The following is a 25,658-nucleotide window of genomic DNA, read 5'->3' as shown; positions in this document are numbered from 1 at the left end:
TGTGGTTTTAAGTTGAAGGAAGATAATCAAACGTGAATGAAGCAGAGATAATGCTGATGAATTTATTCAGTCCCTCGGTTTATTCCCTCTGGAAATGAAGTGCCTTTTGGTTTTACTGATTTGGCTAGTTTGGCACAAGGGATCGGCCAGCTTTCTGGATGAGGATTGTGCATTAATAAGGTCCTCTGATGTTGACTTTAGAGTATCCCGTGGCCATCGAGCTAAATTAGGCGACACTCCCTGGATGGCCGTAGTAAGCAATCAAAACGATTTCCTATGCGGTGGCACGCTGATTACCGAAAGTGATTATTAATTTTTTTAGCTTTATCAAAAATATATTCATAAATAACTTGCGCCACTTTCAGAATTTGTGCTGACAGCCGCGCATTGCCTAGATGGTCAGAGTCAATTGTAAGTAATCTCTATTATGTCGACTAGAAACTCAAATCTAAGCTAAAGGTATCTCTATTAAGGTTTGTGAAACTGGGAGTATACGACAGATCGTGCGCCACACAAAGCTGCAGAGGTGTGGAAAATTATAATATAACCCGCGTCATTATTCATCCTGATTTTAACCCAAATCAAAATACGAATGATATTGGCCTGCTGGAACTTGACTCTAAAGTGCAATACAAAGGTAAGTTTAATTAATTAGTAATCTATGATTAATTAATTATATTATTTTATTGATAGACGATATCCGGCCGATCTGTATCGTCACGGATGACACGATAAATGTGAAGAATATCAGTGTATTTTCTGCCTTTGGCTGGGGTCAAACGCAGACCGGACAAGCTAGCCAAGTACTGATGGCCGTCACGCTGTTCCGGCGTGTCTCTGCGGAGTGCCATTATGGCTTTTTGCTTCCGATCAATGAAAATCAAATCTGCGCCGGCAGCACAATGGGTGACACTTGTCGAGGTGACTCCGGAGGACCGCTGGCCACCGTTGTTGGGGAACGCTACATTCAGGTGGGCATAGTCAGTTATGGTACTAGAATGTGCAATGCTTCTGGAATTTACACGGACGTGTCGAGCTTCAAGGACTGGATTGTGTCCAGTACAGGGAAGGATACCTGGGCAAATGTGATAAAGACGAGCATGTACTCATTTGTTTCTTCTGTTCTGTACAATGCAACGTGCTATTGGAATTATTGTTAAAATCTATAAATACTTTTTATCCGGCATTCTCATTTTCTCAAAAAAAAAAAAAAAAAAATTGTCAGTACCACCGTACCATCAAGAGATTCACAATACTATTTCCAAAAGAATTGGCTACATAACATTTAAGCAATAAAAATGTTAACAATACAATAGGAATATATTCTGTTAAATTATAGGAGAGTGGAGCCTTTTGCCCACCCAGAATCGTGGTGTTGTGTTGTCAACGCGGACGCGTTGGTTTACACTCTCATTGGGATGGCCACAGCTATCTCCGAGGTCAAGATGTTTATACCGATGTCTTAATTTATTCGAAATGGATCGAGAGTTTGATAAGGTAATGGGATTTTTGAAATTTCTTAGAAGTTCTAAGAACTCGAAATATATACCATATATGTATAGATATTTCCAAGAATCAAGATTAATGAGATTTTTTTAATAAATTGTAAGCAATGTGTGTTGGAATAATTTTAAGAATAAATATACACTGCTGGACGAAATAATAGGTGCATGTCTCATACGTTTGTTTCAAGTCCTATAAAATGTTTTTAATAATCTTAAAGAAAAAACCCACTTTATTACCACTTATTCCAGATAATAAGAATAACTGTCAAAAGGACATTTCAAATTTAGATACAGGGATCAATTTTATCCAAAAAGAATGAAAATGGGTTGACCAAAATAATAGGTACACACATTCTTCTAAGCCTAAAACTCGGAACGTATTAGATATTTTGTACTTTTTTCTTCTTATAAGTAAACTTAGATAAGTATCTAATAAAACTACACTAGTTTTAGATAACTTTCGCTATTATTTTTGGTATTCTAACTAGAAGTCTTTGGCAAGTCAGTACTACAAACTGAGACCAGGTTTCTTCAGCAAATCTTCACAAATTTTCAAATATTTTTTATTTTTTTATCTTTTTGTGACCTTTTTTTACAAAGAATTTAAATTTACTTAAAATAGATTTTTAAAACAGTTCACCTCTGTTATTATATTCATTTATTTATTTTTTTTTTTTCTTTATTTAAATGGTCTTTAATATACCAAGAATTTGTGCTTAGCAGTTTTAATAATTATACATGATCTTTGGCATAATTTGTGAATTTACCTTAGCACACACTTGGAAAAAAGTATTTTATTATGCCTAAAACGGACAAAAGCTTTGGTAAACACTATATTTATTTTGATTAATTATTTTGTGGCCATATTTTACATTTGTTTAATTGAAAGTGGGATTTAAATTTTTAAATGAGCAAAACACATATTTAAATGTTTAACTTTACATAGATTTTGTTTATGTGTGGTTTTAAATATAGGAAAGATAATTTAAAAAGCATGGAGGAAAGATAATGCTGATGATTTTATTCAGTCACTCGGTGTCTTCTCTCTGAAAATGAAGTGCCTTCTGGTTTTACTAGCTCTGATCGATCTGCTGTTTTTGCACAAGGGATCGGCCAGCTTTCTGGATGAAGACTGTGCATTAATAAGTTCCTCTAATGTTGACTTTAGAGAATCCCGTCGTCATCCGGCTAAGCCTGGCATTACTCCCTGGATGGCCATGTTAATCAATCAACTCGGTTTCACATGCGGTGGCACGTTGATTACAAAAAGTGATTATTCGTTTTTTTAGCTTTATCAAAAATTATTCTTAAATAACTTGTGCCACTTTCAGAATTTGTGCTGACAGCCGCGCACTGTATATACTATAATCAGGATCAATTGTAAGTATCTCTACAATGTCAACTAGAAACTCAGATCGAAGCTAACGGTATCTCTATTAAGGTCTGTGAAACTGGGAGTATACCACAGTTCGTGCGCCACACGAAGGTGCAGAGGTGTGAAACACTATAACATAGTTCGCGCCATTAAACATATTGATTATAATCCAGAAGACAGTACGAATGATATTGGCCTGCTGGAACTTGACTCTGAAGTGCGGTACAACAGTAAGTTACCATATATTAATTATAATTATATAATTAATTAATTATATTTATATTCATAAAATTTCGTTTTGCCTGTAGACCACATCCGGCCGATCTGTATCGTCACTGATGACGCGATAAATATGAACAATATCAATGCATTTACTGCCTTTGGCTGGGGTAAAACGGAGACCGGACAAGCTAGCGAGGTACTGATGGCCGTCAGGCTGTTCCGCCGTGCCTCAGAGGAGTGCCATTTTGAGCTTATGCATCAAGTCAGGGAACATCAAATCTGCGCCGGCAGCGCAACGGGTGACACCTGCGAAGGTGATTCCGGAGGACCGTTGGCCTTCCATGACGGGGAACGATACATCCAGGTGGGCATAGTCAGTTATGGTTTGAAATTGTGCAATGCTTCTGGGATTTACACGGACGTAACGAGATACAAGGACTGGATTGTGACCAACACAAGGAAAAATCGAAGGGGAAATATTAAAAGATATTGAATGGATTCAGAATATTATTTCCTAAAGAATTGGATAAATAATATTTAATCAATAAAATGCGAGCAATACAATAAAAATTTATTTTACTGGTGGGCTTCATGTTTTGAGAGCTTAAGGGGGTCTTCTCATTCAAAAGCCGTTTTTTGGACCCTTTTTAAAAAAATTCTTATTTGAAAACGCAAAGAAGAATTGAAAACTTTTTGTATTTATTGTATTCAAAAATTTTCAAAGTAACTAAAAAAGTTGTTTTTGCCTCGATACGAGGGTTGTTCAAAGAGTAATGAGACTTCAAACTTGGTGGTCGAAAAAAAAGGTATCGTCCTGGCGGCCACGATTCAGGGTCTCCAGAGCGTCCGAAATGAAAAATAAAAACGGGGTTATAATCAGAATAGATGTCATTTTCGGGTGACGGAACAGATTTTTTTTTTAATTTTTTTAAACAAAATGGCGGCCATTCAAAAAAAAAAATTCGATTTCGGGCTTTTTTTTTGTAGTTTAGTGTAAAAAAAAAAATAAAAAAAAAAATTTTTTTTTAATTCTGTTCCGTCGCCCGAAAATGGTGACAATTCTGCGTCGATTCCACTTTGTTTCATGAAAATCGGTTCAGTTGAACTGGAGATATCATGGCCGCCAGTTCGAAAAACGTGGTTCCGAGATAAACGCGTTTGAAGTTTGAAAAAATCTCATTTTGCGAAGAACTTGCTTCACAAAAAAGGCTGTATCTTCTAAAGTATTTCGAATTTCTAAAAATCCTTTTGGGAACTTATACACAACATCCCAAGCTATAAATAAATGCAAAAAAAAAAATCGAAAAAAAAAGTTGCCCACTGCTATATATGTCGGAACGGGCCGGATCGGATCGAAAAAAAAGGTATCGTCCTGGCGGCCACGATTCAGGGTCTCCAGAGCGTCCGAAATGAAAAATAAAAACGGGGTTATAATCAGAATAGATGTCATTTTCGGGTGACGGAACAGATTTTTTTTTTAATTTTTTTAAACAAAATGGCGGCCATTCAAAAAAAAAATTTCGATTTCGGGCTTTTTTTTTGTAGTTTAGTGTAAAAAAAAAATATAAAAAAAATTTTTTTAAAAATTCTGTTCCGTCACCCGAAAATGGTGACAATTCTGCGTCGATTCCACTTTGTTTCATGAAAATCGGTTCAGTTGAACTGGAGATATCATGGCCGCCAGTTCGAAAAACGTGGTTCCGAGATAAACGCGTTTGAAGTTTGAAAAAATCTCATTTTGCGAAGAACTTGCTTCACAAAAAAGGCTGTATCTTCTAAAGTATTTCGAATTTCTAAAAATCCTTTTGGGAACTTATACACAACATCCCAAGCTATAAATAAATGCAAAAAAAAAAAAAATCGAAAAAAAAAAAGTTGCCCAATGAAAAGACCCCCCTAATTATAGCTTATAGGGGATATGATGTCCACCGCAAGTCAACATCGAAAAAAAGACGATCTTGGAATTCGGCCATAACATTTTTAATATTTAATATTTTTTTATGAAAAAATTTTATAAAGTACCCAGAAAAATGTACTTAACAACGTCCGCAAAACTTTTTAAATAAATATTTTTTATGATGTCAAAAAAAAATCGACAAAACTGCATTTTTTTTGCGCGGTACAACTGTATATAACCCCTTAAATAAAATATTATTGTTTATTTGTCACATCCCTTTTATTCGTTTTAGCAGTTTTTTTAATGATTTGCGGGAATTTTCTCTGTTTGCTCGCTCATTTACCCGTTAATCCAAGAGGACTTGGTGTTGCGACAGTAAATATGTGCATTGGGTATTGACTTCAAAGGTGCAAATAATATAAATATATAAATAAAATATATAATAACTATTTAGTAGAACTTTTACTCTTATTAATTTAAGTTGTTTTAATGTGCGAGCAAATTCTCTTCATATGCGTCGTCTAACACACACAATGTGCTTTTGCAATCTGAAAAGAGCGACTTCGAGCAATTTTTGTTGGCTATTTGAAAGCGGCGCGTGAAGCCTTTTGCCTAGCCAGAATCGGCGTGTTGTGTTGTCTTTTGGTTAGAAAGTTCACTAACGGGGACGTCATTGGGATGGCCATCTGAGGGCATAGCTATCTCCGAGGTCCGTATGCTTATACCGATGTCTTACGCTATTCGAAATGGGTCAAGAGTTTGATAAGGTAATGGGATTTTTGAAATTTCTTAGAAGTTCTAAGAATCAAGATTACTGAGATTTTTTTAATAAATTATAATGCAATGTGTGATAAGTGTGTGTTGGAATAATTTTAAGAACAATTGTATTAATTAACCCTCTCAGTTTAAAAAAAAGTGTAAAATGTTCCAAATTGTAATACAAATGTTGAGAATAATGCATGACCTTTAGCACAATTTCTGATTTAGTCTTCACCTTAGCATGCAATTGGAAAAAAAGTCGTTTCGAAATTTTTAAAACTGGCAAAACTTTTGGTAAAACACTTTATTTATCTATTTTTTTGTGCTCTTTTTTTTTTTTTTAAAGAAATGTAAATTTATGTTAAATATATTTTTAGAACAGTTTACCTCTGTTATTATATTTATTTTATTTTTTGTTGTTTTTTATTTAAAAGACACGTCTTTAATATAATATATGAAGAAATTGAGCTTATCAGTTTTTATAATTATAAATAAACTTTAGCATAATTTTTAAACTAACATTAGCATACACTTGGAAAAAAGTAGTTTATTATACCCTTGCAGGGTATTATAATTTCAGTCAGAAGTTTGCAACGCAGTGAAGGAGACGTTTCCGACCCTATAAAGTATATATATTCTTGATCAGCATCAACAGCCGAGTCGATCTAGCCATGTCCGTCTGTCCGTCTGTCCGTCCGTCTGTCCGTCTGTCCGTCTGTCCGTTTCTACGCAAACTAGTCCCTCAGTTTTAAAGCTATCTGAATGAAACTTTGCATATAGTCTTCTATATGCTCTCACTGCTATACATATATGTCGGAACGGGCCGGATCGGACGACTATATCATATAGCTGCCATACAAATGTTCGATAAATTTTTAGAAAAAAAATTATAACTTGGCTGTTTTTCAATATTTTTGCATCATTTTTGAGATATAGCCATTTTATAATATTCCAGAATTTTGGTAAAAATTTTATGAAAATCGGACGACTATATGATATAGCTGCCATAGGAACGATCGGGAAATTAATAGAAATAAAATTATAGCTTCGTTGTTTTTCAACGCATTTTTATTTACTCTGAGATATAAGTTTTTTTTATTATTCTAGAATTTTGGTATAAATTTCATAAAAATCGAACAACTATATCTTATAGCTGCCATAGAAGCGATCGGTAAATGTAAAAATATATAAAGCTGGGAATGTAAAACTGTAACTGTCAAACTGAAAACATAATAAGTATAGGTAAAATGTAATGAAACTTTGTTTTGTGAGTGTTTTCAGCATTTAAATCTATAATATAAACATCGAAACCAATCTGCAAGGGTATACAAACTTCGGCGTGCCGAAGTTAGCTTCCTTTCTTGTTATGCTTAATTTTAATTTTTAAATGACCAAAAGACATATTTGGGATGTTTAAAATTTTATTAGCAGTTTGATTTTGCATAGATTTTGTTTATGTGTGGCTTTAAATTTAGGAAAGATAATCTAAAAAGCATGAAGGAGAGATAATGCTGATGATTTTATTCAGTCACTCGGTGTCTTCTCTCTGGAAATGAAGTGCCTTCTGCTTTTAGTAGCTCTGATCGATTTGCTGTTTTGGCACAAGGGATCGGCCAGCTTTCTGGATGAGGACTGTGCATTAATTAAATCCTCTGATGCTGAGGCTAGAGAATCCTATCGACATCGGGCTGAACCGGGCACCACTCCCTGGATGGCCGTAGTAAGCAATCAACACGGTTTTCTATGCGGCGGCACGTTGATTACCAAAAGTGATTATTATTTTTATTTAGTTTTATCAAAAATATATTCTAAAATAACGTGCCACTTCCAGAATTTGTGCTGACAGCCGCGCACTGCATAGATGGTCAGGATCAATTGTAAGTATCTCTACAATGTCAACTAGAAACTCAGATCGAGGCTAAAGGTATCTCTATTAAGGTTTGTGAAACTGGGAGTTTATGAATTATCGTGCGCCACACGAAGGTGCAGAGGTGTGGAAATCTATAAAGTAACCCGGGCTAGTGTACATCTTGACTATAATCCAAGTCAAGGTACGAATGATATTGGCCTGCTGGAACTTGAGTCTGAAGTGCAATACAAAAGTAAGTTAAATTTGGGGAACTGTTGAATTCATACATTAATTATATTATTATTTATTTTTCGTTTTGCCTGTAGACCACATCCAGCCAATCTGTGTCGTCACTGATGACGCTATAAATGTAAACAATATCAATGTATTTACTGCCTTTGGCTGGGGTCAAACGCAGACTGGACGAGCTAGCCAGTTACTGATGGCCGTCAGGCTGTTCCGGCGTGACTCCGAGGAGTGCCATTTTGAGTTTAGGCATCAAGTCAGGGATAATCAAATCTGTGCCGGCAGCGCAAGGGGTGACACCTGTCACGGTGATTCCGGAGGACCGCTGACCACCGTTGTCGGGGAACGCTACATTCAGGTGGGCATAGTCAGTTATGGTACTGGAATGTGCAATGCTTCTGCGATTTACACGGACGTGTGGAGCTACATTGACTGGATTGTGTCCAATACATGGTAAAATACCTAGGCGGATATTTACAGATATTGAATAAATGAATGAATACTATTTCCAAAAGAATTGGATACATAATATTTAATCAATAAAAATGCGAAATATACAATAAGAATATATTTTTTTCACGGGCTTCTCGATATGCGAGCTCAATTATAGCTTATAAGGTGGCTTTAGTTCAATCTCTCTGCAATCCAATGTATACTTAGACTGAAATATATTCTGTCGGCGATTAATCGAAAGTTGAGGCGCCACTCTGGTGTTGTAATTTTAATAAAATATTATTGTTTATGATTTTGTTAAGATAAAGCTCATTGATCCAATTCTTCTCTACTTGTCACATCTCTTTTATTCGTTTCAGCCGTTTTTTAATGATTTGTGGGAAGTTTTTCTTTATTTACTCGCTCATTAACCCGTAATCCCAAGTGTATACGCATTGAATAACTTAGGATGTGGCGTTGCGACCGAAAGGATGTGCAAGGGGTATGTTTATTTGATTTCAAAGGTGCAAATAATATAAATATACTAACTACTTTCTAGAATTTTTACTGTTATTAATTTTAGTGGTTGTTAATATACGAGCAAAGTCTCTTCATCAGCGTCGTCTAACAGACACAATGTGCTTTTGCAACCGCGAAATAGCTGCTTTGCTATTTTGTCTTTATGACGTTATCTTTTTGACTGCGGAGAGTGGAGCCTTTTGCCCACCCAGAATCGTGGTGTTGTGTTGTCAACGCGGACGCGTTGGTTTACACTCTCATTGGGATGGCCACAGCTATCTCCGAGGTCAAGATGTTTATACCGATGTCTTAATTTATTCGAAATGGATCGAGAGTTTGATAGGGTAATGGGATTTTTGAAATTTCTTAGAAGTTCTAAGAACTCGAAATATATACCATATATGTATAGATATTTCCAAGAATCAAGATTAATGAGATTTTTTTAATAAATTATAATGCAATGTGTGATAAGTGTGTGTTGGAATAATTTTAAGAATAAATATATTAATTAACTCTCACAGTTTTAATAATGTGTTAGATGTTCAAAATTATAATTAAAATTGAAACACCACATTTATTTTATTTTTTTATCACTGTGTTCCTTTTACAAAGAATTTTAAATTTACCTTAAATAGATTTTTAAAACAGTTCACCTCTGTTATTATATTCATTTAATTTTTTGTTTTATTTAAATGACACGTATTTAATATACCAAGAATTTGAGCTTATCAGTTTTAATAATTATACATGATCTTTGGCATTATTTGTGAATTTACCTTAGCACACACTTGGAAAAAGTATTTTATTATGCCTAAAACGGACAAAACCTTTGGTAAACACTATATTTATTTTGTTTAATTATTTTGAGCCCTTTTTATTTTAAATTTGCTTAATTAAAAGTGGGATTTAAATTTTTAAATGAGGAAAACACATATTTAGATGTTTAAAATTGATTAGCGTTCAAGTTAAATTTTGCAATGATTTTCTTTATGTGTGGTTTTAAATTTAGGAAAGATAATCTAAAAAGCATGAAGGAGAGATAATGCTGATGATTTTATTCAGTCACTCGGTGTCTTCTCTCTGAAAATGAAGTGCCTTCTGGTTTTACTAGCTGTGATCGATCTGCTGTTTTGGCACAAGGGATCGGCCAGCTTTCTGGATGAGGATTGTGCATTGATAAATTCCTCTGATGTTGACTTTGGAAAATCCCGTCGTCATCCGGCTAAACGTGGCACTACTCCCTGGATGGCCATGTTAATCATTCACCACGGTTTCGGATGCGGCGGCACGTTGATTACGAAAAGTGATTATTTTTTGTAGCTTTATCACAAATATATTTGACGGAGACGTGAATGTTTCATCCATGTTGACATCCTCGCGCGGTAGCACAGCGAGTTCCGTTGCCGATCGTTACCAAACTGAACTGAACTCCCTTCTCTCCATCTACTTATATGTTCTGTCCAAGTTCTTATTTCCGTTGAAGTCCATCTATCTCCCTCTCTTTCTCTCCTATGACTCGGTAGCGCGACAACGGACCTCGCTCGCCAGCAGAGACCGCTGCTGCTATGCCTCGCGCTGCGCTTCTTGGGAGAAGCGTACTTCCCCGAACTCATCTCCGACATATTCTTAAATAACTTGCATTACTTTTAGACTTTGTGCTGACAGCCGCACACTGCATAGATGGTCAGGATCAATTGTAAGTATCTCTACAATGTCAACTAGAAACTCAGATCGGCTAACGGTATCTCTATTAAGGTCTGTGAAACTGGGAGTTTACCACAGTTCGTGCGCCACACGAAGCTGCAGAGGTGTGGAAAGCTATAACGTAATTAACGCCATTATACATATTGATTATAATCCAGTAGACGGTACGAATGATATTGGCCTGCTGGAACTTCACTCTGAAGTGCGGTACAACAGTAAGTTATATTAATTATAATTATATAATTAATTTATATTGATAAAATTTCGTTTTGCCTGTAGACCACATCCGACCGATTTGTATCGTCACTGATGACGCGATAAATATCGACAATATCAATGTATTTACTGCCTTTGGCTGGGGTAAAACGGAGACCAGACAAGCTAGCGAGGTACTGATGGCCGTCAGGCTGTTCCGGCGTTCCTCCGAGGAGTGCAATTTTGAGTTTAAGCATCAAGTCAGGGAAAATCAAATCTGCGCCGGCAGCGCAATAGGTGACACCTGCGAAGGTGATTCCGGAGGACCGTTGGCCTTCTATGACGGGGAACGATACATCCAGGTGGGCATAGTCAGTTATGGTACTAAAATGTGCAATGCTTCTGCGATTTACACGGACGTGTCGAAATACAAGGACTGGATTGTGACCAACACAAGGAAAAATCGCCGGGGAAATATTAACAGATATTGAATGGATTCAGAATACTATTTCCTAAAGAATTGGATACATAATATTTAATCAATAAAAAGCGATACAACAAAAGCAATACAATAAAAATATATTTTACTGGTGGGCTTCATGTTCTGGAAGCTTAATTATAGCTTATAGAGTGCTTAAGTTTAATATACCATTAGATTGAAAAAAAATTGTTTAAAAAATATGCATCTAATTAGGCCCCCAGATCTTGTTAAAATTTTTTGTTGTTATATGATAAAACCTTTTGTAGCATCTTTTAGTATCCGATTAAATAGGTAATAAAACCAGCTACTTTTGTGGCAAAAATGTAGAAAATAGTTTTGTTACATATTTTACATACATTACGGACAATCGATAACAATTTGAAAGTTCCAACCGCTGACGTCGATTAATCGAAAGTTGTGGCGCCAGTGTGTTTTAGTAATTCAAATAAAATATTTTTGATGATTTTGTTAAGAACAAAACAATTCTTATCTACTTTTAACATTTCTTTTGTTCGTTCCAGCTTTTTTTTTATGATTTGTGGGAAATTTCTCTATTTTCAGGCTCATTAAACCGTTAAGCCAAGTGTGTCTGCACTGGATTACTTAGTGGCACATCCTTTCGGCCGCCGCGGTACATCCTCAACGCAATTACGCGCATGCCGACAACGCATGCGTGACATTTTCCAGATGCCTGGCTTCTGTTCTCGGACCTGGGACTCAGGCACCAGCTACCATTGGGGACTGGGGAAAACAAAACAGAATAGTTGCTAAATGATTTACTGCCGCTTTCGCGCGCATTAGCCAAATTCATGGGGTTGGCACTTTTGGTTTCTGTTTGTTCTTCTCGCCTCGCTCTGCCTCGGCTGTTGTTGGCCCGCATCGCGTCGCGCTCTTGGTCAATATCACTGCAAAGGGCCCGCAGCAGGCGATCTGCAAGTAGGCAACCGGTTTTGGCCAACTGCGCAGTTTGATCGCTTTGGGTTTTTGATTTTTTTTTTTTGGGTGGAACTGCACTCAGTTTTTGGTTACCCTTTCAAAAGGGTTATGGGTGTTTGCAAGTATGTATTTATTAATATAATTTAATATTTAACTATTTTCTTAATTAATCTTATGTTAATGTTAATGGCTGCTCTCAATAAAAATTAAGAATGATTAGAGTAATTTTCCAAAATTTATATGTGTGTTGAAACAATTTATATATTGTTTCATAAGATTAAATATAATATAAAGTCTAATTGAAGAACATTTACTACTTTACACTTTCGTTATGAAGAATCCTATAAATAATCGTATTAAATTCCTTAAAAAATATTTGTATTATATATTTAAAATATTGTTCAAACAAAAAGAGTCTTCAAAAGTTCGACTTAAAAAATCATGCGAATTTTTATTTTGGCGCTAAAAGGGAAAATCGCAGGCGGCCAGTGGAGCCTTTTGCCCAGCCAGAATCGGGGTGATGTGTTGTTTTGGGTTGTGTAGCCGTCACCCAGATTATCAGGAAACTGGAGGAACCAGTTTCGCAGCGCTGTGGCAGTGGCATGCAACCTAAATATAGATTTTGCACAACAGAAAAACAGCTCGATTTGCGGCAAATTAGCCGGACAGCAGTGGTTGCGGCCAAATTATTGATCCACTATGACCTCTATGTGGTCATTATCACACGACCAGGGGAAAATCGTAGGAGTTTCCGCCGCCTGGTGTTTGTTTATGTTTGCGTAGCGCTTTTCGGCTTCTCTGTTTCGTGCTTATCTTATCAGCACATGCTGCTCGGGCACTGGCAGATTCGCAGATACAGATACATGTGCACACCTTTCGGCAGTTGGCTTACCTGTTGCTTTCCCATTGCTGCACGAGAGAGAGAGAGAGAGAGAGAGAGAGAGACGGAGAAAGAGTGAGAGCAAGTGGCGCAAGTGTGTGGGTGTGTATCTGTGTGCGACGTCCGAGTGCGACTCCATCCAACAAGTCGTCGCCGATCGCAGCCCTCATTCGCTCGAACGCAACGATCGCGCGCGGTTGTCTCAGCAGAAAGATACAAGATACAAAGAACTCAAAACGAAGAATTCGAACCGAAGAATTCAGAACCAAGAACTAAAAAATAATCGGAATACAACAAAATAAAGCCCCCCAGCAAGTGCCAGTGAAGTGTAAGTGTTGTCTTGGCCAGGTTGTGGCAAAAATAAAAGAAATAAATAAAAAGAAATATACAAATGTTTTGAAAACGGCCAAGAGCCGGTTTCGAGCCCTGTGTGATTCATGGTTCGCAAATGGACCAAATGTTGACTCAGCATCCCCGAAAATCGAAGAGAGATATATGAGCAATTAGCCCCTTAATAAAACCACATTCGCACCGAAAAGCAAAAGTGTTAACCGCAAAGTCGGTTGTATAACTAACCGTTGTTGTCATCATCGTAAGATCACCGTAATGCGGTCTTTAAAGTTAATTACTCCCATATCGCGGTTGTTCGGGACCTTTATCGGCTTAACAGCCCGACGACCGTGAGCGTTTGTGCCCGTTCTTGTTTTTTTTCCTTCTCGGTTTTTAGTGATTTGATTGAATTGCGCACAGCGCGAGATTCTTTAATATTATTTTTTACCACTCAACATGATTTAATTAAAAAGCCGAAATTGTTTTTCTCGCAACGAGGGAGATGAGTTTATTATTATTTGTTTACTTGTTTGCCATTCTTGTTTAACTCGCCTGAGCTTTTTATGCCCGCCTGTATAAAACATCCAAATATTATATTATATTATACATATTTATCCGCATAGTCAGCCATGTTTTCCGTGCATTATTTTTTTGTGAACTGTTTGCCTCGATTCGATTCGTTTCATCTCGCTGCTTGATTGAGCACATCAGCCGCAAAAAAAAAAAAAAATATATTTATTTGTGTATATTTTTGTAAGCGCAGCGTGCCATGGCAACATTTTAACATATTCATGTTTTATGGCTCACTTTTCGGGCAGCCGAAATTTAATTTGTTGAAATTTCATTCGGGCCCCAAGAGTCCTACAGCGACCTTCGATCTCTAAAAATGCCCAGCGGAAGCTGAAACATCTTCTTAAAGGGTATGCGGTGTACGGAATGATTAATCGATTATTGGGAAATCTATAATGGAACCAATAGATCATCGCTCCGATGGAGTCACCCCGCTGATTCACGCACTCAGGATCTTCTGTGACCCGAATTCCGCAACAGAACAGACACATCCCCGGGGTAGTTGTTCCCATTTTGGAATACACTGCTTTGTTGTTGTTGTTGTGGAAAATCAGATCACGGGAAATAGTCCAACGGCCGAAACTGAGTAGCAAGAACAGCCGAAAGCACCTGCAGTTGTTCTCAACTTCAAAGAGACATGCGGAAAGTGCGTTTCATGGGCATAAGTAAAGGAATTAATAGTTTTAAAAATTGTGCTGGATATAAATAATTTTAGTCAGGAGCGAATTGCAAGCAAGTTTTGCCTTCTTGAAGTTAGCTACCTATTTTATTTTTTTAAGATATTTTATAAACCTTTTTTCTAAGAATCTAACTTTAATATTAATTTCTCTATCAGAGTTTATATAATATATAAAATAAATAAAGTTATCTCTATTGTATTTCCTTTTATCTTCTGTGCCAAAAACATTTAATTTATTATTTTTCTGGAGACACACTATCTTATCTAATTTTGTCAAAAAAGATAGATGATAGATGTTCAAAAATATTAGCTGTTTGAAAAGCTAATGTACATTTTAATTATTTATGTCAGAAATTAGAGATATACTTTACAAATATATTTAATATTTCAAGAAAATCCTAATATTATAATATTCAAAAGAAACATTTTATTTCTTTTCCCTTATTAAATAAATTTCATAAGAATTAAGGCCACAAGTTATCAAATTACGTTCAATTACAGTACCGAAACGCACTTTTCTTTTGCCTGCACATCAACATTTAGCTGTGCCGTTTAAAAGCTTGCGGATGAAAACAAAATACAAACAATTAGCCAAATAACAAAATATATATCCCGAACCAAAACCGAACTGGGAACAACAAAAAGAAAAGCGGCAGCAACAAAAGCCAGACAGACATTGGCAGCCGCCGTCGTCGTCGTCGTCATTCTCACCATCGTCTGGCAGTTGTAGCTTTGCAGCTTTTCGGAATTGAGAACCGACAATGTCTATATAGCCGCCATATAGTAGCCTCCTCTCGCACGGGCCCAAAAGCAGCGACGCCGGCAGCGACGGCGATGTGGTTGAAAAGATTTTTGTATTCGAAAACGGCACAAAATGCACATAAAATTTTTGTGTTTCGGTTTTTGCTTTAGTTGAGAGAAAATCGTCGCTTAGTTAACGTCGCCCAAGAACTGATCATCTGGCCAGTGCAGCGCAAACGCCCCGAATATACGAGACCAAGTCCAGACCCAAAATCCAAATCTAAATCCGAGTCGGAATCGAATCGAAACCAAGTTAAAGCCACCCGATCGGAAGAAATCGGTCAGTACCCCAGTTACCAACAAGTGTGCATTTATCTTATATATTATCAGGGTTATACAATAGCCAAAGGATTGCTGATGAATCAGAGATCCCCCGACCCAGTCCCTTTCTGCCTCCCCTATATATTTGCCCATATATATCGTGTGAATTCCGTGAAGGATAACAACAAGCAAAGTTCCCTTACGAAACCGAAAACGAACAAATATTCAATTGCAAAATAATTTTCTTGGCACGCCGTGGCGAGTGAACAACGATCCAGGGAATTCAGTTGACGCATATATCAGTTTTGGCCAGAGATATACACAGAGAAAAGATATACGTCGTAGATCTTCGGCTCGTTGAAATTGAATAAAATTATATAGTCAAAAAGCGAAAGAAAATTTTTAGAAACTTTTCAAGGTGAGTTTATTTATAGCGCCACGAAATGGCTGCGCGGATTGGATTTGTTTCCGAATATTCTCGCTCAGTCAGTCAGTCAGCGGCAGAAGCCAGTCGCCAGTCGGCAGATACAATATCTGCAAGATACAGATACACAGAATTGCGAAAGTGTTGCGGATGTTGGCCGCCACAGAGCTCCCTGCAGCCTCCTTCCAAATGCTCGAATTGCCGCGGTTTTGGCGCCACGGTTTCTGAGACATTTTGAAACAATTTGATTTGAGCGATATATAGTAGTCGCCGACTCTGACATATCGCAGATATTAATGAAGCCAGCTCTCTAGGTCGGAAAAGTGCCTTTCTGGCTGCTGTTTGCTGATGCTGATGTCTTGGCAATTGCGATTTTCGTGGCTGCTCTTCGGTTTTCCTTTTCGCTTGATCTATTTTCAGCCAGCGTGTGTACTCTCGCTCTCTCTCTGGCATTGCGTATACGCAGTGGTTGCTCTCCACTTCCATGTCCATTTGCCATTTCCAATTCACCAGACCGACCACCAGCAGTCCGGCGGCTGTGATGTAATTTAGCCATGGCCAAAAACTTGTTGATACCCGCCGCTCCCGTTCTTCCCCGATAATCCGTCCATTCATCCGGGGCTTCTATTTTAGTTGGGAGTGAGGTCGCTGAACCCCCTGATCATTAATCATTCACCGTCCTTATCTTCTGGTCAAGTTACGGCTGGTCACCTCCCAATAATAGCTGTAAAGCAATCGAAACTTCAAGCGAATCAATCTCTATGGGGTACACACAACACCCATGAATCAGGCCGCGATAAGATTATGGTTCTATAAACTTGGCTGAGCTAATGGCCAGTTTGCCAATGAATGAAATGTCTTTGTTTACACTGCGGCGAAATTAATTACCCAACGAAGGGGAGCCAACACTTGGGAAAATATAATAATATTTGCTATAAGACGTCATCTTTATGATTGTCATACACTTAAAGTGGATTAAAGTTTAAATGAATAAACAAACAAGGTTCTTCATTGAGGCAATAAATATTCTCTTTAGCGAAGGAAAACTATTACTTTGATTTTTGAATATTAAATTTCTTCAATAGAGTAACATTTTTAAGACTTTAAACTTTAGTTTTCTTAGCAATTATCTCCCATTTCCTGGCTTTTTTTCTCTCTGTGCACCTGAAATACTTGCAGTTTCTTCCTCAACCGGGGATCGTAAATTAAGGCCGTCGAGGAAATGTTGCAGAGCTCATTAGAATGGCACTTCTCGTTCACATCCTATTCCTATTCCGTTCCTGGGGTGCGTGACAATATTTCATGGCTTTGACTTCACTTGACTCGGATTCGTGCAACAATCCGGGGGCCTAAGGAGAACCAGAACAGGGGAGACATGCTCTAAAAATTTCAAACAGCTTTGCGTATATTTTAATTAGTGCGCTCTTGCATTCGCATTGCTTTTTTCCCTTTCTTTATTTTTTTTTTTTATTTTTCTGCAGTTTGCAGTTCTCTCTCTCTCTGAAAATCATTTCTCAAGAATTTAACCTTCGTGAACTGTCATGGTAGATTGCATTCTCTTTCGCCTCGCCTTGCTGAGGCGTGCATTTTTTCGTATCTCTTTGTATCACTCTTGAGGGTTCGTATGTCGCGAAAGACAATAATTGGAGAACATTTTCACAGACTTTGATGGGGAAGTGGTGATGTTGGGGGCATGAACTGTATAGACTGGCAGTTAAGAGGTATGACCTCATTTCACTTGATCTTGAATTGGATTCGCGTCCATGTGTTAGGGATGCTTGGTTAACTTTAATTACTGGGGGAAGTTATGGGAATATTTGAAGAAGTAATTGAAGATTTATATAATAATTTTGTAGTATTTTTAGAATGAATATACTATCCATTCATGGAGGAGTTATGGAAATATTTGAAGAACTGATTGAAGATTTGATATATAAAAATGTTGTAGTATTTTTAGAATGAATATTATAATATTTTTCTCTGAACTTCTCATATAAAAAACTTATATCCCTTATTTAAAAGCCCAATTTATAACTATTAAGTAACACCATTTGTAAAACCTTTACATTAAACGGTTATTTTATGTTCTTACAGTTAATTTCCCATAGTAAACTTTAATAGCTTCCACTTAAAATCCCATTCGATTCGCAACCCTGACCTTAACTTCTGCCCATATCACAGCCGATGGATCTCAACGAGTTTATGACTTTCGCCTGGCCAACAATTTATTTATTTTTTTAGTGGCACACTTTCGCAGCGATTCGAAATCGCAAGTGTTGCCGGGTACTGAGAGGGAGAGACAAGGGAATTACACAATATTCAAGATTCGAGCGGCGGCAATTTGACTAAAAGTAATCACGTATCTGACGCCTCGCAATTACATAACCAGCGCCGCAGTGCGTTCAAAATAAACGCCCACAGACACCAGACGCGAAATCTTCCACGGAGAAGTGCAGAGACTTGACTCCAGTTGCCCGTCAGTGCCATTGCTAGAGCCACAGCCACAGCCAGCCACTGCCACTGCTCTTTTTTCTGCACCACAAACGTGACTGGCAAACAATTTTCGGTTTCATCGCCTCTTGGCCAAAGCCACAAAAACCCATCGCCGTATCGCATCGCATTGAAAGATTGCGATTGAGTCGGCACTATGGGGATAGGGTTAAAGGTGGGGAAGCCCGCATCATCCCGGTCCAGCTTGGTCTTGCCTCTCCTCTCCTCGCTCTCTGGAGCTTTGTTTATGAATTTAACGAACGGAAAATATTTATTTTGGCCATGCACGTTACGTTGAACAAATTATAAAATTTCATGCGGCGCGCGCTCATAAATCACAACAGCATTACGTGCATCTCTTTTTTCTTCTTTCTTTTTTTTTTTTGAGAATTAATTGCCCGACATTTGCCAGCATTTAAACGGGCGATTGGGAATTTAAAAGACATTCCGATCCGAGAGCATTTCCTTGGAAAACAGACAACAAAAATGGCCCAAAATGCTGGCCTTCCGCCCACCGAGAGATATTTATGCGAACGGTATTTATGCGGCCAAGTCTATTTCGATCGACAGCCCCTGCAGACGTCAATGCCAAAGTCACACAAATATCAAAAATGTGATTGGCGAAAGCGAAACTGAGGGCGGCATCTCAATGAGAATTACTTAGCCTTAACCTCCGCTGGCCAATGCAGCTCCAATTACTTGGGACACTGAAAGAAAATTGAATTTTAGGGTAAGGTTAAAATGGTCATGGTTAAGGATAGAGTTTCCTTGTATCTATTACTATAAATATATGTGATATTTTAGTCAATTCTGAGTTGTTTCTAGGTTATATCCATTATATTGCATTGATATTATTTTCTGTGCAGGAAAATGAGGCATAAAGAAATTCAGAACTGGCGTCCGTCACCGAAATAGTTTTCCCGGCGCTCGGTCGTGCGGGGGAAATATGTATTTTTAACAGACATCCGAATGTGACACTTGCCTCTGTCCATTACGAAGGCTGACAAATTGTTTGTTGAAACGGCCTGAAATGCAAATGCCTGGCATTTAACTTAGTCTTTGATTAATTCGTATCCAACAGATACAAAATACAAGATACAAGGGGAGCAAAATGTCTTAACAAATTCATTCGAGTGTTCTCACAATGTTCTCTCTTTTGGCGCACAGGAGCCGGGCACTTTGTCAGCCTTAATTGCAGCACTTTGTAAACTGTCACAGGACAGGGGACATGGCAGGAGCAGGCAACAAGTGGAGCAACGCTCCTGGAGGCTCTACATTTTTGATGGAGAATTATGGAGCAAGCCGCCCTACCGATTTTATCTGCCGCCTGTCATTAACCCCAGAAAGACTGGCTGACTAGGAGGGGGGGATAATAACCAACCCATCCGTGTGACAAATTTGCATTTCGCAATTGCATTTTGGTTAATCGCATTTTGTTAACCCATTAAAGCCTACCAATTATGCACAAAAGGTAATTACAAACAAGAAAAAACAGAGCAGAGACAGCATGAAAATAGTTTTCAATTAATTGCATTTTGTTCATTACTGTTAAATCAAATGGCAAATCCATTCGCAGTCCGTCTGTCTCCGGCCGATAATCTCGTTGACTGCATAATGAGTTCGGTCGATTGAATATATATATATACCATAGTACATATGTGTAAGCAGCATGGGAGCCCTAGACAGCAATCCTTAAAATATATACTTTACGACCACTGCTGCTGCCCCAACTTAAAGCCTTTTGGAGTTTCCACTTAGACAGGCCCGTATTTTAGGAGGGGATTAAATTAAATTAGCGCACAAACAGCAGCTGCAGATTGACGGGCCTATTAAATTGTCATTATAAATGCCACACAATTTGTAGAAATGTATCGAAGGGAAGTGGGATAGATAGGACAGGGCGCCACTGATTGAGGGCTTTGTTTTGCGCACTTTGTGCGGCTAATTAAATAAATGCGTTGATAATTACGCTTTATTAGCTCAGAACAACTAATATGGCATTAACTATTGCAGTGACAGATTTAAAATTGTATTATTTCCCAAACACTTTTTTTTTAGCGCTACAAAACACAACACTATTTTTTTGTTGCTATTTGTTTAATCGCCAAAGCCGAGAGTGCTTTGTGCCGAGAGTTTAATTTATGGGATTTGGTTTTCTGATTGTTTTCTATTATATTTAATTACATTTTACCCTGGCAAATAATGTAATATTTTATCGAAGGGCGGCTCCTATCCGATTTACCCACATTTATTCGGTTTACTTATTGCTATCGAAACTGGCCGTTAAAAAAAAATGCCAGATTAAGCTCGTATCTTTCAGCTCTGCATATCTGTATCTGAATCTGCATACGACTCTTCAGCTTCGGCCTTATATGCAGTTTTATTTTTGACATCCACAACTTAATAAATATTTACCCCGCCACATTTCAGTGCATCATGTTGATGGCGATGCAATGTTGATTCACTTGGGCGAGCGGATGCCCGAAATTCCTGCGATCTGATGAAAATAGGTGAACGCATTGAAATTGCATTTTCGGCATACTGAGCCCGTCTACAACTATCTCTGATTATAATTTGCATTCGCATTGAATTTCACATTTCTCATAGAAAATATGCGCGAAATATTAATCAATTTTGTGCACAGTCATAGCACAATTATATTTCCCACATACAAGCAATCAAATTGCCGCATAAACTGACCCGTTCTCTCTGTGTGTATCTCTCTGGGGAATGCTATATGTTTGTATCGGTAGAATTTACATATTTTATTTGTGAAAATTTATGCAATTACAGGCAAATATTTGAAATTGCCAATTGAGAAAAAAATATGTCGATAAAAAATGGGGCGGAAGTGTGCACAAAACATATATGTACGGGGTCTATATTGAGTTTGGCATAATGGAATAAAAGTAGCAGTCACTGTAGTTTTGGGATATTAAGGGAATGCCAAAACGGATTATAAAGTGAGGTAATAAACTTATGGGGGAATCTACAAGGCACCTGTAAGGTGAACAGAGAGAAATTTATATTATTATATTATTATTTATTTGTAAAAGCGTTCTTTATGATCTTACCGAAGTGCAAAAGCAGCTTTCTTAAGTCATTTTTTCACTCTGCTTCTTTCTTTCACTCTTTGCCTGCAATGTACAAGCAATAGCGAACGAGAGAGTTTCTTTTAAAAAGCACTTTGAGAGAGCTTAACATATTTGTTCTCAGAATATGTTGCTAGTTTCCGTTTCTTTATATTTAAAAAAAAATTGTTCAAGATGTATAACCTAGCAGTGGAATAGCTTTACGCACAATTTAACACAATTTAAGTTATTTATCTATTTTGTGGCTGTGTCACCGCCTTCACTTTGGTCTACTTCATGCTGTGAATGCCAAATAGATATTGAGCTGCATTTTTCTTGTTTTTGCCATGCCTGCATCTGGTATTTGCACTTGTATCTGGGCGGGTTTTCCATGGCTGCCGCATTCAATGTCACTTGCATTTTCCTCTCTCCACTCTCTCTCTCACTCTCGCTCTTGAAAAGCAAGGAAAATAATCACAAAAGAAACGGCAAGAATGCATGCAAAGTGTCACTTTTGTCAGCTTCTCTATTTGTCTACCGCTCTTCCTCGCCTATTGCGAAAATATTAAAAATATCATACAAGCACACACGCAGCACAAAAAGAAAAACTTTTCCCTTGTTGTTTTTCCTTTTCTCCCCCGGCATCTATTTTTTTCACTTTTATTATTATTCTTGCTTTTTTTTTTTTGCTTATTTTTCAAATACTCAAGTGTTTTGATGCACTGACAGTTGCAGACGTGTGCTGGTGTGAGTGAAAAACTTTTTCAGCTTTCAGCGCTTGATAAGCGCCGCGAAAAAAATGTTAAAAAAAAAAATAGGAAAAACTGAAAACAGGGAAAAAGGAAAAAGTCGAGTCGTCGAGCCGTTGAGTTACGCCCATTTAGCACGCGCATTGCATTAGACAGACTGAAGAGCAACAGCGTCGTCGTCAGCGGGGGATCATCAGGCGGCGGCGCTTTCAGGGAAGGGGCGAAAACATGTCCTGTTAGCCGCAAGCACGAGCGCACACATGACGTCACGTCACGTCACATTGCATCAAGGCAGGAAGCTTGTAAAAAGCTTAGAAATGACTACCTTTAAGAATACCCTTTAAATGTAATATAAAAGTATTTTAAAATGAGTAAAACCTATTTGACAAAGCAAAAACGCTAAAGAATTATAAAGAAAATTCAAAAAGCTGTAGCCTGAAAAACCTTGAAGTGATTTTTGATCTATTCAGATTTGAAATATTTTTAAAGAAATTTTTTTATTTTGTTAGATTTTAAGGATTTATTTCTATTTACACACAATGTTAGTTAATCATAATATTTTGACTACATATATTTTGATTAATACCTAAGGATTTGGTAAAAGAAAATCATAAAATAGTACAACTTTTTTATGAGTCATTTCTTTGTGAAGTTTAAACTACTTAATTCCATGTATAAAGTCAGCGGATATCAGTATACAAACTTCACGATTAGCTTAGACTGACTCAGTAAAAAAGCAAAGTGGGTCATATGACATGAAATTGAAAACAAAAATACCACTGAGTAATAGTTAACATTTTCTAACAAAGTAAAGGGAAAAATAAAAACAAACAAATAAACATGCAAAATAACTATTTCTGATTCATTTCGCAGTGAGTAAAAAGTTATCTATAATATTTAATATATTATTCTTATGTTATAGAAGAACAAGCTTAACTTACGTTTCACCATTACCCTCATATTTCATTTTTAGTTTTGATAAAACAAACATATAGTATACCTTATAATTTTCCTATTACCCGCTTAACTTTCTTCACAAAGCTGTGACCATTTAACTGCCCAATGATCCGTGGCTGTTACCTCAATCAGCACACTACGCTAATCCCGTATACCCAACTCTAGAGCTGTCTGAACGGTATTCAAAAATCACTCGCCCCCAGGCAGAATTTCTACGATTCCCAAGCCCCTCTCGATTTCCCCACTCCATTGCTCCTCCGCCAGCAACTTCAGTTTCACTCAGCAGCAGCCAAAAGTTTAGTTTTGGCCTGGCCAACAAAAGCGCGTCTGTGAAAAAAGGCCAGGAAAAAAAACCAAAGAAGTGGGGGAGCTAAAAAAAAAAAAAAGAAAAGAAATATAAAGAAGAAAAAACGTTGAGCAGTTTGAAGTGTACGTGAAATTTGCATAAATGCGAAATCAACGCGTTCACTACTTGGCGCTGCCCTCCACTTCGGATACCCGAATCCCCGAGTCCCTGAATCCCCGGGAGAAACTGCAGAGCACTTTGCCACACATATGGATGTGCGATGTGCTATGTGCTGTGTTTGTGCGGCATTTGCATGGCTTGTTATTCCCGGCAGTCGAGTCTGCGTTTTTCCACTCCTAATTCCAACTTCTGCCAGTTAGTGGGTGAATATGTCGCTCCGTCTTCACTTTTGTTTGGCCCAAAGAGCCAGGCACATCAGCAGCAGAAGCAGAAGCAGCCACCACATCTTTGAAGTAGTTTTCTTGGGGCTCGACCACTTGACAGCAGGCAGCCAAATGGGAAATGCTGCTTGGGAAATGGAAAAGCTGTTGCTGTTGCTGTTGCTGTAGCTCTAGCTGTTGCTGCCTCACTCGAGTGGCTTTTAATGAGCTGTTCCCTTATGCAGTTTATTGATGTGTTGAAATGGCCAGCTAACCAAATGCACAATGTTTGCCTAATACCCGATTTGTTTGGAGTCTGTAGTAGCACGTAATTAGTTGGCTCATTACAGAGCGAAGCTGTTGGATTCGATAAACAGATATTTGGGGGAATAAACATTAGTTTGGATTGTGTTTCGAAAGAGATTCTAATTTCGATGTTTCGATAGATACCCGGTAGTGAGGAAAGCTTTTTGGAATTAGGGTTTGATAATAATATAATAAAATTTCTAAATTTTAATTTAATAAAAAACTCTCTTATCAAACTCTCTTTTCGTACTTCCTACATATAGCGAAACATGATATTTGGCTCTCTAAAATTCCCAAGTACGAATTTAGGTCTCTATAAAATTACTTCTGATGAGAATTTCTATTTATATATCTCGAATTTAATGGATTAAACCAACCGTCTAAAGACTTGGCATCAGCAAAAAATAACCAACCAAACTTTTTTTGGTATTTTAAGTTGAGAACTTCCATTGAGATCTTATTTTTTCCCTAGTAAAGCACCGTGCGAAATGGCCAAATCGAATTGGCGACCCCAAAACTCTTTTTTTCCCCTTCGCTATCACCGCCATGACATCATCAGTGGCAGGCAGTAGTAGCTTCACCATCATCATCATCATCATGGACTTTGACTGCTGATGGTTTCAGTTTGGTTTCGGTTTCGCAGTTTTTTCCTTTGTCTGTTCTGTGCCCTCTCTCTCTCTCTGTTATTATTCCCGGCTTTTTGGCGGGGGCCAACTGCTAATGACAATGTGTGCGTGTGTGTATATGTGAGCCGAAATCAATTTGATTCCTCCATTGGTAATGGCAACTCATGAGCGGCTGCCATTTCCATAACGGTGACAGGAAATCGGCTTACAATTTTCCCAACGCGCCAACTTTTATACAAATTTCGGTCTCAGCGATATTTCAGTTTTTCAGTTTTTGCATGCCAGAAACGCCACGCCCTCATACCAAAAAATGTTGGCAATAAATCTTTGGAATTACCGCATGCAAATTGATTTGTTGCTCTCACCCTGAATCAAATGCAAACTGCAGTTTGCCTTTTCGTAGGCATCTGAGAGGAATGGCGGCGAAACACACATAAATAAATTGTAATTTGCCAATTGTGTGTGTAAAAGTTATTAGCGATAACTCGTTCCCTGACACTGCCTTTGTGTGTGGCCCCTTGTATCGATGGCTTACTGTACCCGGAAACGGACTACGCTGCTACGTGTTCCCCGGCCAGTCCTGCCCCTGGCCCTGCCCCCCTTGTGGCATTTGGTTATTAGTCATAAAGCTGCAATGGGATTGCCAACTGGACAACTTTGTTAATGATACATGGTTGACCAAGTTTGGATTTGTTGCCGCTTGGCCTGCCCGTGCTGTTTGTGCGGCG

The 25,658-nt window shown here is 37.8% G+C and overlaps 3 protein-coding genes across 20 annotated transcripts in view; all 3 read left to right on the top strand.

Annotated features, from left to right (window-relative positions):
• The first annotated feature begins 94 nt into the window (after positions 1-94).
• Positions 95-8,310, top strand: LOC108082302 (chymotrypsin-like protease CTRL-1). Its single transcript, XM_070284395.1, has 5 exons — positions 95-302; positions 366-411; positions 474-637; positions 3,189-3,485; positions 7,934-8,310. Exons 1-5 carry the CDS (start codon positions 95-97, stop codon positions 8,308-8,310), a joined length of 1,092 nt encoding a protein of 363 aa, XP_070140496.1.
• Positions 8,311-9,890: 1,580 nt separating this feature from the next.
• Positions 9,891-11,194, top strand: LOC108082301 (chymotrypsin-like protease CTRL-1). The gene is made up of 4 exons (XM_070284394.1): positions 9,891-10,107; positions 10,455-10,500; positions 10,560-10,723; positions 10,788-11,194. The coding sequence occupies exons 1-4, from the start codon at positions 9,891-9,893 to the stop codon at positions 11,192-11,194; spliced, it is 834 nt and encodes a 277-aa protein (XP_070140495.1).
• A 4,284-nt stretch (positions 11,195-15,478) lies between these two features.
• Zasp52 (Z band alternatively spliced PDZ-motif protein 52) overlaps positions 15,479-25,658 on the top strand; it is a 58,514-nt gene continuing 48,334 nt past the window's right edge. For 4 of the 18 annotated variants that reach the window (XM_017177776.3, XM_017177773.3, XM_041776909.2 and 1 more), the window contains exon 1: positions 15,480-15,660. The gene's annotated coding sequence lies outside the window, so the exon portion shown is untranslated. Of the gene's footprint in view, positions 15,661-25,658 lie in introns of all 18 variants that reach the window. The other 14 variants (XM_017177779.3, XM_017177777.3, XM_017177775.3 and 11 more) reach the window with 6 other exon arrangements.

The sequence above is a fragment of the Drosophila kikkawai genome, chromosome 2R (assembly GCF_030179895.1).
Source record: "Drosophila kikkawai strain 14028-0561.14 chromosome 2R, DkikHiC1v2, whole genome shotgun sequence".
In the NCBI taxonomy this organism is placed as follows: Eukaryota; Metazoa; Arthropoda; class Insecta; order Diptera; family Drosophilidae; genus Drosophila; species Drosophila kikkawai.
The sequence above is the reverse complement of the archived record's forward strand: the minus strand, read 5'-3'. Positions and strand labels throughout refer to the sequence as shown.